The sequence below is a fragment of the Neolamprologus brichardi genome, chromosome 11 (genome assembly GCF_056152115.1).
Source record: "Neolamprologus brichardi isolate AB-2024 chromosome 11, ASM5615211v1, whole genome shotgun sequence".
Taxonomy (NCBI): domain Eukaryota; kingdom Metazoa; phylum Chordata; class Actinopteri; order Cichliformes; family Cichlidae; genus Neolamprologus; species Neolamprologus brichardi.
In genome coordinates this window covers 26,834,625-26,848,989 of record NC_142114.1, presented here as the reverse complement: position 1 = coordinate 26,848,989, position 14,365 = coordinate 26,834,625, and the positions used below count along the sequence as shown (strand labels likewise).

Here is a 14,365-nt window from a genome sequence, read left to right as displayed (position 1 = left end):
TGTATGTAACCACCACTTTTTTATAATCCATTTTTATTTGGTTTCGTACTTCCTTTTACATCTTAATTTCTCAACATGTAACCTCAAATTTGACATGATTGTGATATGGTGAAGCACTCTGAGACATGCCTTAGTTTTTGTATTAGCAGATGTGCAAGAAAATGTCCCGATGAATGAGATACAGTTATATAAAGAGCTACATTATACTTGTACTTTACATTGTTTACTTCATATCGATAAAACTGAATAGTTTTCTTAATAACAGCAACCGAAAAAATGTTGTAATGGCATACTCTAGTTCTTGAATTGGCTCTTGTGTCGAATAACCTTTTAAATATTTTTATTGAGATAAAATAATACGATTCAGTTTAATTACGTTTTATTTATACAGCACCCATTCATAACAACAGTCACCTGCACGGTGCTTTATATTGTTAGGTAAAGACCCTACAATAATACAAGGAAATTCCCCCGATAAACAAGCACTTGGCAACAGTAGGAAGAAAAAAAATGTCCCTTTTAACAGGATGAACCCTCCGGCAGAACCAGGCACAAGGAGCAACAGCTATCTACCACAACTGGGGGGGGTAAACACGGGTAAATGTGTAAGTCTTAAAGTGTCCTTCATTTCTTCATATTTTGGAAAGAAAACTGGTAATAGGGGGAAACATTTATGTAAATAAAGTACATAAAGCCAAAACACAGTATTTTACAATTCGAATGAGGTATGAACACACTGCGTCGGTAAGACGGAGGATCCGTGACTGATATTGTTCAGTTGTGAACAAGACATGTTGCCAAGGTGGCTTCAGTATAATTTCTTTAGTAACTAATAAAGTTCTGATTCTGATTCAGTCAACAGTAGATTGATCAACTAAAGAACCAGATACGTTTTTCAGGACCAGTATCAAGTCTTTCCTTGATGTTTTTATTCATGTTCTTAAGGACTTACATACACTGTTCACCTGTTGTGGTTCTTTTCTTTCTTTCTTTTTTGCCCCGCAATGGTTATAGTTTCTGTGTTTCTGAAACAGGTCAGCAGTAACAAAGTACCCGATGCTAAACTTTAAAACTGCTTCTTTAACTCGTCTGTTATGTGTAAACGCTACACTGGTTCCCCTTTAAATTGGATTTAGCACAGTGGCACGGTGGTTAGCACTGTTGCCGCACAGCAAGAAGGTCCTGAGTTCAATTCCGCCATCAGACCGGGGTCTTTCTGTGTGGAGTTTGCATGTTCTCCCCGTGTTTGCGTGGGTTCCCTCCGGGTACTCCGGCTTCCTCCCACTGTCCAAAGACATGCAACTTGTGGGTTAATTGGATAATCCAAATTGCCACTAGGTGTGAGTGTGAATTGTCTGTCTCTGTGTGTTGGCCCTGCGACAGACTGGTGACCTGTCCAGGGTGTACCCTGCCTCTCGCCCTATGACAGCTGGGATAGGCTCCAGCGCCCCCCGCGACCCTGAAAAGGATAAGCGGAAGCGAATGGATGGATTCTTTTTTTTTAATCCTCGGATGGTTCACAGACATGTCAAGGGTCTTAAAACATTTCTCTGAAATAGGTCAGGTCATCATCAAATCTCGCGAGATGTTGAAAATATATTTCTGCTAGTCGTTTTGCAGCTATTTTCCGCTTCAACTAAGCGTTTTATCGCGACAGATTTCATTATTTTGACGACCAATCAAATTCTCTGTTTCAGATCATTTTCCGTTAAAAGTACCGTTTGCGCTTTCCTAGACCTGTGTCCCCGCAGGGCTGCCGTAGACAGCGGCTCGGCCCGCCTCCAGCTCAAATGTTTGGATGTCATGATTAGGTGGAAGGAGGAAATCACAGGTCGTCTGGGGACAGCTACAGCAGACTCTGACCCTTTAAGTTTAAGTTAACTTTTGGCGAAGTGATGTCCGACCTCGGTTGTTCGTGGTGAGTTCACGGGCACTAGCTTACACCGGGAACATGGCTTTGTTGCGTTCAAAGTCTGCGCTGTTGTGGTTTCTGATTGTTTTGGCAGCTCATATCGCTGAAACAGGAGGGAGACCGAGGCGCCAGGTGTTGCTGACCGAAGGTGACAGCACGGTGAGTATGAGATCTCGGCAACCTCCCGCCGGGCCGGAGCCCGGTGACCCGGCGGACGCGTTCAAAGTACCAACTCTGGATGGGGAGTTTTCCTTCCAGCCCGACGCTTTGAGGGGACCTCTGGTGATCCACGCCTTCACCAACAACTCAGGGTTTCTGGAGTGCCTTTGGAGCTCAGAGTCTTCGCTAAAAAGTCTCGTGGAGGAACTTCCGAACAGCACACAAGTGCTCTTCCTATCCCTGGACGACTCTGTGGTCAGTGATGTTCTCTGGATGCGGGAGCAGGTGCTGCGGGCCGCCGCCCACAGGTGAGCGTGAAGGACTCATCCTCGCTGTAAGGCAGACGAATTGGGTTCCAGTGGTGATAGAAAACAGATGTTTAATAGCATTTGGCAATACATACCTGCACTGAGTAAAACATACTCAGTGTCAATACAATTATATTAAATTAATTAATATCCTGAAGCTCTTTATGCAAACTTTTTCTGTTGTGGGTGGTGGAGTTACCTATGCTCACTTTACATACACACAGTCTAGTTTTGAAGCACAAGGCAAAACTTCGCTTTTTTGTCAAATGTTAGATATAAACCGGGACAGGGATTCAGAACATGTAACCTCCACTAGAGGCTAAAAGCTTCACGTAAAAATGGAACAGAAAAAAGGCTTAAAAGAACAGCTGTACACATCTGGAAACATTTCAGCACTGACAAATATTAATCGTTTAAAGTGCTTGAAAGTTCACTTGGGGATAAATTTCTGTCAATTTTAATATTTTTGCAGGTTGGTTAAATCTTTGGCTTCAGCAACTTGAAGTGGCAAAAGACCTACTGTGAAACACTAAGTCCATCCAATGATTGAATAAGTCGTAGAACTTTGAAGTAATGGTTCTGTGTGTGACTTTCAGCCTCTGTCCCTGTTGACGGTAAATGTTGGCCCACTCTTCTTCAGTTCACTGAGGCCTGTGAGCATTAAATTATGCACAGCTCTCTTAAGGTCCCTCCACAGCGTTTCAGTCAGATTGAGGTCTGTACTTTGAGTGGGCGCTAATACCTGCTGATGATCATGTTCATTTGAATAGTAGAACCTGTACTTAGTATTTTCACGTGACTGCATAGAGTTGGAGTTGCTGGTGTTGTTTAAAGACAGTTTGAGAGCTTCAGATGTAAAATTAAACAGTTTTAACTACAAAAAACCTGCAGACTTGTGAAACGTGACTTCTTTTGTGCTCTGGTTCAAATTCCATAAAGCTTTGAGACCCACTAGTTTCCTCTCTAATGCATTCCCATCCATAAACTAATTTTGTCTGTAAACTATAAAATTTCAATTTATATGACTAGAAATTTACCTTTTTCTATTTGAACGTGAAACACAAAGTGCCTTCCAAAAGATCATAAAATATAGATTTCATACGATGGAGTTTACCAGGATCATTTTAGCACTCTCATCATTTATTTCAAATCTGTGCTGTGAAACAGTTTGACATTAAAAAGTTTCTTGGAAGATTAAATGAGCCGAGTATACTTTTTTTTTTTTTAAACTTGCACAGGAGGCTGATATTTTATTTTACAGTTTTCAGGAACATTAATCCTCAAAGCTGTAAAATAATCTGTTATGTGAAACAGGAACCATCTTAATAATCGTGACAACATGCTGTACCAAACACAGGAAACTGCACTGGGAAAGAGGGAAGTGCAGCAGAAGTAAAAAGTACCTAGAACTCCTTAGTCTATTGGAAAACATGATGTTATGATGTTTTTATTTAAATCTCAATGTTTTATTAACATGAGCAAGATCCCAAAGGTCATACACTGCCACAGTGACATTTATTGTATTAACCATTTTCTTGGGTTGTTTAGAGTTAACCTATGAAGGTTTTTTCTTACTTTCAAATATGTGCACTTAAAATGGTGGCTGCTTACATTAAATATGGCCATCAAAAGCTTCAGACACATCTAAGTGCTTTGTGTTGGACAGTTTTTCTTGGTTCTGTATGATGTCACAGGGGACACTTGATGTCCCTGTCTGTGAGTTGTTTGGTACCGCGCTGCAAGAGTTGAGGCTCGGGTGTGAAATTTATGGTTTTCAGGGTTTTTATCGTTATTTTGTTTATCATTTTTATCGTTAACTTAGTTTCCCTGGGTCTTTTCCTGTGTGTTATGAATGAATCTTATTTATTTATTTTTTGCTACCGGTACTGGTGTTATTTTGTTGTATTTAGTCCGCCACACCTTAAAGGCTGGTCTGTGAAAATGTTGTCTGACATAAATGGTAAATGGCCTGTATTTGTATAGCGCTTTACTAGTCCCTAAGGACCCCAAAGTGCTTTACGCATACAGTCATCCACACACTGGTGATAAACCAGTCCGTGGTGCAAAAAAGGTTGGGGTCTGATCTTCTGCTTTTGAAGTGCAGCCAATCAGAAGGCATGTGACTAAAATGGCTTTTTTCCAGTTAGCAGATGAACTGTATGAAATAAATTGATTATTTTGAAGTCCAAGAGTTTAAACTTGGAGCTGAAAATAAGGTTTTATGGTTCTTCCTGAGTTAATATAACCATCCGTGCGCTTGCCTCTTTTACGTTTCTGCAGTAAAAAGGAGGTTCTGTCCAGGCTGCACTTCTCTCCGGTGCCCGTCTTTGCTCTGGGTAACTGGATCCCCAGAGTGCTTTACTACTGGAGCTGCATGGGACACAGCTGTGGTCTTTCCCAGGCTGCTTTCATCTCAGAGGGTAAGACAGTGCACGAAATCAGACTCTGCAACTGATTTTTCTCTTGACCTGCCTGATTTTTAGAGGAGTGAAGTCAGAAGGTTAATTTCAGGTCTGTTTATTAGTAGTTATTAATATTTAGAATGCAGAGGAATGTTGAGAGCAAGCATTTATTTGTAACCCTTGGCTCCCCCCTGCAGACTGGAAGATGCCTGTGATCATTAAAAGACTAGATGCCAGATATGACTGGCTCATGGCACGCTGGGGCTCAAAGTCCTATACAGTGATTGATGCTGGAGATGGGTGTGAAACCTTCCCCTCGGTGGCGGGCGCTGTGGCCTGGGTGTCTGAAGGCAACTGTTCTTTCTTCACTAAGGTCTGTTAGTGTCAAATTGAATGAATGTTTTTGCTTCCAGTTTGTTGACGTCTGTGGCGACGTGCTTGAAGTTCAGTGAAATTAAATCGAACTGGGAGGATCCGGAGACTTTAAAGGCTTTTTTTTTCTTGACATTTAAAGCTTGACTACATAAACACATCAGATCTCAATGGAAAAAACAAACATGCTGGATATCTATACAGATGTGGGCTGGGTAATGTGTTAGGGATGAAAGTATGCTATATCATTTGATGGAACTAAAAATGATCAACCTACAGAGGACAGAATTGAAAGACAACTCAAAAATCAATGACAGAATAATGAAACGATGGAGGAGAAACCACAAGTCTTCATGCTGAGAGGCTGAAACCAATAATTCTTGGTTTTTATTTGACTTTTATTTCTTAATAATTTGGGAACTTTTGGCTGGTGAGGCCAACACTCCCTGGTCTCCGGGGTAGCTGATGGACATCAAAGCTGTGCACTGATCTGTTTGAATGAGGGGAAAAAATATATAAACTTCATGATTTAAAAAAAAACGAAATCATTGGCAGACTGTACTGATAGTTTTGGGTTTGCATTTCAGCAAATCCAATCCCTCATTTGCTCTCTACACAGACTGTTTACCCACATGTAGTCAAAGCCTGCTCAAACATGATTGGCCAATAGCTCTCGGACCACTAGTGGAACCAGAAAGCTTCCAGTATCAAAAGTTTTGCCCCTTGCCGACAGATTCATAGGCAGATATGTCTTTATTGAGATTATTTATTAAAGCTTTAAATTTAGATATATTTTTAAAACCTTTATTGGAGACTTTCCTCCAAAAGACATGCACCTGTGAGGAAACTGTGCTGATCACTGAGCCACTGTGCTGCAGATTGCTCAACTTTGTTTTTCACAGCATATATCAAAGTGTGGGATGGACTCTGTGGATAGTTGGTTTTATGAAGTCTGCTGATGGTTCTGAGTCAAATCACTCTTCCCCTTGTTAGGGGAAGAGTGATTTAAAGGAGGAGTTAAGCACAGAGAAATCAGGAAGCTAAGACCACAGACATTTCTGGTGAAAAATAAAAATGTTTCATTTGTTTAATGTTTTTTTTTTTTTTCTTCAAGTCTATGTGACACAAACCTTTACCATAAATGTCAAGTTCAGCAGTTTTCAGCATTGTAGCCTCAAAGAAATTCTTCCCTGTTTCCTTTCTTTTATAGACCAAACTATGAATGCATTAATTACATAAGCATAGACATTCATTATTAATATTGAGGTCTGTAACCGTTTCATCCTCTCTGAATTGTTTTCCTTCAGGTTCAGAGCATGGCCAAGTCCAATGCCTCCGGTGTCCTTGTCTATGCCCTCCCTGGAAATCCACTCCAGGATATGAACTGTGTCGGGGATGAGTGTTTCTCGCTGCTCAGCATCCCAGCTGCCATGGTGCATCAGGACCCTGCGGTCGCTCAGACGCTCCGGTAAGATCGGCTCACCTGCAGGATTAAAAGCCTCCTGATGTTGATGCTTCACATTCAAGTACAAGGACTAACTGTTCTTCTAAAAGGTCACAGTAATGGTTTTTTGTTGTTGTTCCAATTTGTTGTTCAGGTTTGGAAAGCTGGTCAATGTGTCGTTCCAGAACACCCCGTCCCCGAATTTCTTCATCGGCATTGACAAACAGGGGTTGCTGGCTGAGATGGGCTGGTTCCTCTACCCCGCGTTCAGCTTTGTTAACTGGCAGGCCCAGTGGTAAGTACATGAAGGTTACTGAAACTGGAAGATTATGGTTTATAATGTAACAAGAGGATACTAGAAGCTTTATTCCAGTGTTTTAACTGGAATTTAACTGATTATTAGGTTTCACAGCTGGAATCTGAATCCAACTTTTTTTGTTTTAAATGAGTAGCACTTTGATTTTAAGATTATATACATATGATCAATACCAGGCCTTCTTCAGAGACGGTTATAATAGAAGATCCACTGAGTAATTTATTTTATTTTTTCTGTCTCAAGTTTCTAGTCTTTAGTTCTAATAACAATAAGAGGTGAGTTATGTAGAATGAAAAACCTACATGCTGATTGAAGTTTTGATCAATTTCTTTAGAACTGTAAGATGGAACATTTGGTCTTGTAGCTTTCTTCTTCCTTGTGTTGAATGCAGCCACTTTACGTCGGCTGCTTTGGTTACATTGGTTATATTGTCCCACAAGGGGAAATCAGTTTAGCAGCAATAAGAATAAACAAAACAATGATAAAAAGCCACAAGACATGCCATTAAGTAAACGGGTTGCAGTAGGGATAAAAGCAACCTGGATTGTTTTGGTCTTCCTTGTAGGTACGATGGCCAGAGGGCAACAAGTCAAACTCACTGTAAAGTGGATGGTTGTAACAATTGACAATAAAGCGAGCCTTCCTCAGCACATGCTTGTTATACACGGCCAAAAGCCTGTCTTGCCAACGCTCTGAGGTTTTGCTGGCAGTTTTTACCAAAAGTCCCAAAACGATTCTTGTTCTTCAGAGTCATGTTACCAAACCAAGCAGCAATACAGAGAGAAATGACAGATTCAATAAAACTTCTGTAAATCAAGGAGAACATTTCAGATGAGACATTAAAAGATCTAATTATCTTTAAGAAGAGCAGTCTTTGCTGAGCTTTTTTTGGTAGTGGCATCAGCATGAGGCTCAAAACACAGTTTGAGGTCAAGAACCCTAAATACTTGTAACTCTCCACAGTCTCAATATCAGCAGCTGTAATGATGGTGGCTGATGAGCTATAAGAAGACTTCCTAAAATCAATGCCCATGGCCTTTCTCACCCCCACAAAAGACAGGACATGTGACATCTCTAAAGGATGAAACTTGTATGCAGCAAATTTTTATGTTTTGTGTTTGTTTGTTTTTTTTAAACTGCTGTATCTTATGAATAATGAACCTCCAAATAGATATTTTGGTTATGGCATTTGATGTAGTTTGTAGTCACCAGTACAAGCTCTCCATGGATACACTGTTTTGTTTTGTTTTGTTTTTGTCGTTGATCAGTTACTTTGGCTTCGTCTCCAGGTTTGATTTCTTTGCTGATCTGCAGACTAAACTCCAGAATCCTGCAAAAGTTGTTTCTGTCTTTGATAAAGTCCAAATGCAAGGGGACAAAGGAGCCGTGGCCACAGTCGACCTGTCTATAGGTAAGTTTATCAAAACAACTGTTAATTACTTAACCAGGTTAATTGTGATAGACAAGTTGTTCATATAATGCTGCTGTAATAGAGGGATTTTTATCTGTGAAAGCATTACGCTTTAATCAGATTCATGTGACAGAAAAGAAATATCAGATATTGTTCAAATAAAACTGATCATTTTGTGGCTATCGTGACTTTTTACACCTTACACCCCAATCCAATGTTGGATATTCATCTTAACTTCAAATATGAACATTTTTCATTGTTCTGGTGGCAGGGACTGGGAGCAGCCCCTCTGTGGGCTTTTCAACTCTGCAGTTTCAAATTATTTTTTTAAATTTTATTTATTTTAATTTTTTATTTTTAAAGAGCAGTTTTTGGCATCTTGACTCAAGATTCATCATTAACTGCAAAAATATACACAGAGTGACTTAACATCCTACTGGAATAGGTGAATGGTCGACTCTCGGCAGCAGGAACGTTGAGATATAAGAAAGATGGAAAATGTATGTTTGTTTGTGTTTTTTTTAAAAAAGGTGCTTTGTCCACAGACTTGTTGGACTTTGACACATTGGAGCTTGATGCGTCGCTGTCATGTCCGGGCAAGAGAGACTCGTCATGCGCTCAGTGGGATCACACTGTGCAGCTTTTTGTCTGCTGCGATCGCACTAGTCCGTACTGCAACATGGAGCTGGGTCGATGGATCACTGCCTTCCGCAGGTACAAAGCTCGTGGGAAGCACTGATAGCACAGCTATGACCGTCAGTCTGCCCCAGGGCAGCTGTGGCTACAACTGTAGCTGCCTCCACCAGTGTGTGAATGTGAGCGTGAATGAATTGTGGAATTGTAAAGTGCTTTGAGGGTCTTGAAAAGCGCTAAATAAATCCAATCCATTATTATTATTATTATTATTAGTTTGTGCAATATGATTTTTGTCTTATTTTACCAGAGGTATCGGGCGCTGGCTGACGGATGTGTCCCCTCTGATCCCCCTGCTGGACAGCAATAAATGCACCTTCACTATGAAGACGGTGCCTTGGGCGATGCCTTGGATTGTTTCCCTCAATCTGAGGTTCAGTAGCACCAATCAGACAGGTGAATAACACAGATGATGCAATCAAACTGCAGCAGGAAGCTTGTTACATTTTACAAACATGTCATGAGTGTGTGTGCTGAGTACAATCTTTCTCATGCAAACAAACCAGGATATGATCTTAAAATGTATGTTTAAACCACTTGGATGCTAAAGCATATTCAAAATATATCATTAATAATCAATTAAACGCATAAAAAAAATCAGGATTATTAAAGCTCCATAATTTGTATCTGTATAATCTAGAGGAAGATGTTGCGTCAGACTTTTTTTGTTTGTTTGCTTTTTTTCTCTGTCACAGGAGACTTTGTGGAGAGCTTTCGTCCCTTTAAAGTGATGTCACTGTACGATGGAGGAACCTTTGACAAAAATTACAACAAGAGGTACCAGCCAATCAAATTCACTGTCCCAGCGTCCACCAAAAAGGTATCAGATATGATGTTAACCACAAAATGTCAGAGCCTGTTTCTAAAAGATGGACGTAACTTCCAGCTGCATTCTTTGCAATGGCCACCAGTAGGGGTGCAACGATGCACAAAATTCATGGTTCGGTTCGATACTTTGGTGTCACGGTTCGATATGTTTTCGATACAAAAAATGTTCATGCCTTTTTAATTTGTCATTTATTAAAATTATAAATATATATTTTAACTCAAAAGTACAGTTTTTAAATGTAATGTTGGTGAAACAACAATGTAATAAAAAAATAAATCTATCTGATGGAGAAATCACTCATCTTTGGAAAAGAGAGTTTATTACAGAGAAATGGCTCTTTCCAAAATAAAAGCTATACTATACGCTTCTTCTGGGCTATATTCTCAGCAGCATATTAAACATATCAGGTCCCCATAAGGAGAATCATGTGCTAACGGCTGTCTAAATGACTCGGGTAAAGTTTGTAGCATGCGTGCTTGTTGTTTTTGTCTGCTTCCACTTGTCTTTGCACTAGGATGATGTCGGAGTAAATGTGCAGTCATATTCGTTGTGTTCCCACTAGTGCTGTCAGCGTTAATCTCGTTAAAATAACGTTAACACCACAACACGGCAAATCTCCGTTAACGAGCTACCGCTGATCGCCCCGTGCGTGGGGCTGGACGGCGTCAACACATTAACGAGCTAACTGCGCTAACGCACTAGTTCCCACCAATGTAATTGAGCATTGCGTGGCACATCCAACATACTGTTTTACTTTTGTCCATGACGCGCTTACCTTCAGGGTCAGACGTCACATGAAAACCAAAATAGTTCCAAAGGCCAGATCTGAATGAGGGTGGGGGAGGTTCAATTTGCCATGTTGCAACAAGCATTGCTTCTGTCTTGCTAGCTTGCGCTGCGCTCGGTGGATCTGCGCTCGACATTGCAGCCTAGGCGGAGTAGTTGAACGCAGATCCACTGAGCGTTCAAAACAGACAGCATCTAAAATAAATTAAAAAAAATTTGTATTGTTCGATACATATGCGTACTGAACCGAAAGCACTGTATCTAACGGTTCAATATTGATACGAGTATCGTTGCACCCCTAGCCACCAGGGGTCAGGCTGGATAGAAGTCTATGGAGAAAATATCCCTACTGCTAACTTAATTTATAAGCTAAACAGTTATTCAAGAAAAACGCCATGAAGTTAATGGTGAAAACGCAGCTCAAGGCTTCAATGTAATATATCTTCAGAGTCCTTAAGGTTGAAGTCACGGTGGCTACGTCCATCTTTTACATACAGTCTTTGCTAGTTGTTTACAACTGTCTGTGGAGGATCCCATTGGCTGCATGTCTGTTTTCAGGTGGAGCTGTACGCTGTCATCACAGGACACGGCAGCGACGAGAACGGCTGCGGAGAATTTTGTGTCACCTCCCACCATTTCGTGATCAACGCTGCTTATAACAACACCCACGTATTTGATTCTGCAGGTGAGGAAAAGATGCTTTCTGCATGACTGCTAAAGATTTTAGATGTTATAGTTATCAGTGGTCTGAGTCCTCAGGACAAGTTTAATTTTGTCCTGCCGTCCAAATTAAAAATACTAGATAGATACTCTATCCACAAAAATCAATTTGAAATCCTCAAACTTTACATTTCTTTTTAATTTTAAAAAATATTCTGCTGATGAGCTAACCTACAAATGTACCTGAGGATTGTTTATCAAGGTGCTTGTTAAAGCCTTAAAAATAAACTGGTCGGTGCAAATCGGAAATCAAACGCTTTTAATGTCATGTTGGGACCATTAGGAACGGCTCTGGGCTGTGCAATGCGCGTCAAAGAGGGCGCTGTACCGAACGAACACGGCACATGGCTGTACGGCCGAGGAGGCTGGTGTGATGGACTACAGGTGAATCCCTGGAGGGTTGACGTCACCAAACAGGTTGGTTCTTCTCCACTAAGTTTCTCATTTCATCCCTTAAATATTTATGAAATGCCAGACTTAAAGCTCCTCTTAATATGAAACCCACAACAAAACCGTCCTAAAATGTTATTCAGCCACAGTAAGCAGACTACAGGCAATCAAGCCATGCTTTATAGCTTTTTAACACAACAGAACTGTTGCCTTAAAAAAAGTTTGAGAATTTCATGTTTCTTAAGGACAGATGTGGCAATAATGAATCTTGCACGCTTTTGCATGAGCTTTTTTTCTAGTGGTGTCCACAATAACAAAGAGAAATCAAAACTGTCTAAAAGCTGGAGAGTCTTCAAAACGGATGCACAGGCTGAATATTCTGTTATGCTCATTTCCAGCTCAATGTTGACATTACTGGCTTCTGATAGAGAAGCTTTGCATGACTGACAGTTCAAAATAATCCTTGTCTTATTCTTGGCCTTGATGCAGTCTGTCAATGGAAAATTGTACTTAGTAGTCAGTATAATCTTTTAATAATATAAGTTTGAATATGGTAGAATACTGCATGTAATCATTTGTGTTTAGAAGTATGTAGTTGGCCTCATCCTAGGAAGTCTGTAACATTCCAGGGTGTTCTGGCTTTCACCCCCACATCCTAGGAGCATGGGAAAGTTCGTACCTTGTTTTATTGTTTTACGGTAGGATTAACGTAGTTATATCTGTTTCCAGTCTAAGTGCTTTTGTTTAGGTGAACTGCTGGACTTTCCAGACCAGCAGTTTTAGGGAAGTCATTCATGGGGTCACACTCTGACCACACACACACACACACACACACACACACACACACACACACACACACACACACACACACACACACACACACACACCTCCACATTTCAATGTATGGAACAAACGCTCACTGAAGTGTATAAATAAAGGACCAGGGCAGTCCTCAGGGCAGGTCTCTGAGTCTCACTCTAGGCTGCCCTTGCTAGCAAGAAATTCTGTGTATTTCTCTTCTCTGATTCTCTACTGAAGAAGTGTTTTAGAATATATCTCTTAACACAGTCCCTCTGTCTGAAATCGTTCTAGCTCTCGTCTCCATTCCTTTTAGCTGACTGTCTTCTGATTGGCTTCCACTTGTTGACAGAAGAATTGAATCCAGATGGGTGGGGCCTGTCATGAACATATAAGAGATATCCCCTTTATGACATCATACAGACTCAAGAGTAGAAAAAAAGTAAAAGTACAATCAGTTTGCTGTAAGGACACAATGTGAAATCTGCCAGTGGGAATTCATCACTGCGTCTCTTGCACACTTACACAGTGCTTTCTCCAAGGGCTTCTCTTCTTCAGTAGTTTTATAAGAACCTCAAATTGAAGTCATGCTGACGAGAAGCACTTGATTTGAAGTTGTACCCATTAGAATAAAGGAGCACTTTATTATTCTCGAGTGAGTTATTGACCCCAAAGACTCCTGATCTAATCGAGTAAATCCTGACTAGTCTCTGAGACTGAACCTCACGTCATTTCATTAGACAGGTTTTATTAACACTTTGCGGCTCTCTTCCTGTCCCGACAGCTCAACATGAGCAGGTCTGAATCCAACACTGTCGTCTACTTTGGCTTGTTCAACGGACGGGATCCAAACCCAGCGCAGCCGCCAGGATACATCATCATGACTTCTTCCCTCGTCTTCTACAAGTGATCCCGCTCTTTTTAAAAACTCTCCTGTGAATTTCGATCTGAATGAATGTACAGTCAGTTTGACGATTAAAATGTTTTTAAAAAAAAATTTTCCACCGCTTTTCTTCACTGATTCCTTTGCTTTTTCTCCCATTTAATTAACTTTAGCACAATACGGTTCTGACGGCAGCAGTGATGCAAAATAATACCTGCCACGCTCGCCCAGCAAAACCAGCCATTTACATTTCTCTGGAGACGTTACCCCAAAGTCAACAAGAAGACTCCTTACAGCTAAATGGGCACTCCATACGATTTTTTTTGTCTCAAGCTGAAGATGCATTGTTCTGAGAGCAGCCTCTCCTCCGTAATTACATGTAATCATGTCCAATTTGAAACTTCGGCTTAAAGCAAGTGTCTCGCGCTGAGTCATCTTCCAATTGTGCTTCTTATGGGAGGTGAATCCTCTCAACTTCAGCAGCAGAACATCTGCTTCTTGTCGGTGTTTTTGTTATTTTCGTTTTGGATCTTGTTTAGCAAGATCTGGGGAAATTGTCGGCAGAGTAATTAGCTGCTGCAGCTCAGAGCTTAGTGAGTCCCTCTTTAATGGGTGGGGTACGGTCAAATGTTTGGAAGGTAAAACTGTTTTAATATACTTGGTTCTCTGTTACACACAATAGATTTAAAATTTAAATGTCACAAAAGACTCAAGTGTAATTAGATTTTATTGAAATTTATTATTTTTAAAACTTCATGAAGTCTGAAACACATGCTGCTTTGGCCACTCCTCGCTTTATTAATTTATCACTTGCATTCTTGCATTATGATTATTTTACTACTTGTGCACTCATGGCTTCAGCTTACAAGTGGAAATTTCAAACAAAGAATCGCCCAGAGATGAGTTTAATTTCTGAAGTATACCCACACCTGTGTCGTCAAT

General features: G+C 40.5%; 1 protein-coding gene across 1 annotated transcript; it reads left to right on the top strand.

Moving 5' to 3' along the window:
- Window positions 1–1,742: 1,742 nt before the first annotated feature.
- Window positions 1,743–14,077, top strand: ngly2 (N-glycanase 2). The gene is made up of 12 exons (XM_087848454.1): window positions 1,743–2,379; window positions 4,660–4,799; window positions 4,979–5,154; window positions 6,461–6,621; window positions 6,752–6,892; window positions 8,203–8,324; window positions 8,870–9,038; window positions 9,268–9,413; window positions 9,713–9,837; window positions 11,191–11,317; window positions 11,636–11,769; window positions 13,325–14,077. The coding sequence occupies exons 1-12, from the start codon at window positions 1,952–1,954 to the stop codon at window positions 13,448–13,450; spliced, it is 1,995 nt and encodes a 664-aa protein (XP_087704580.1). The 5' UTR covers window positions 1,743–1,951; the 3' UTR covers window positions 13,451–14,077.
- The last annotated feature ends 288 nt before the right edge of the window (window positions 14,078–14,365 follow it).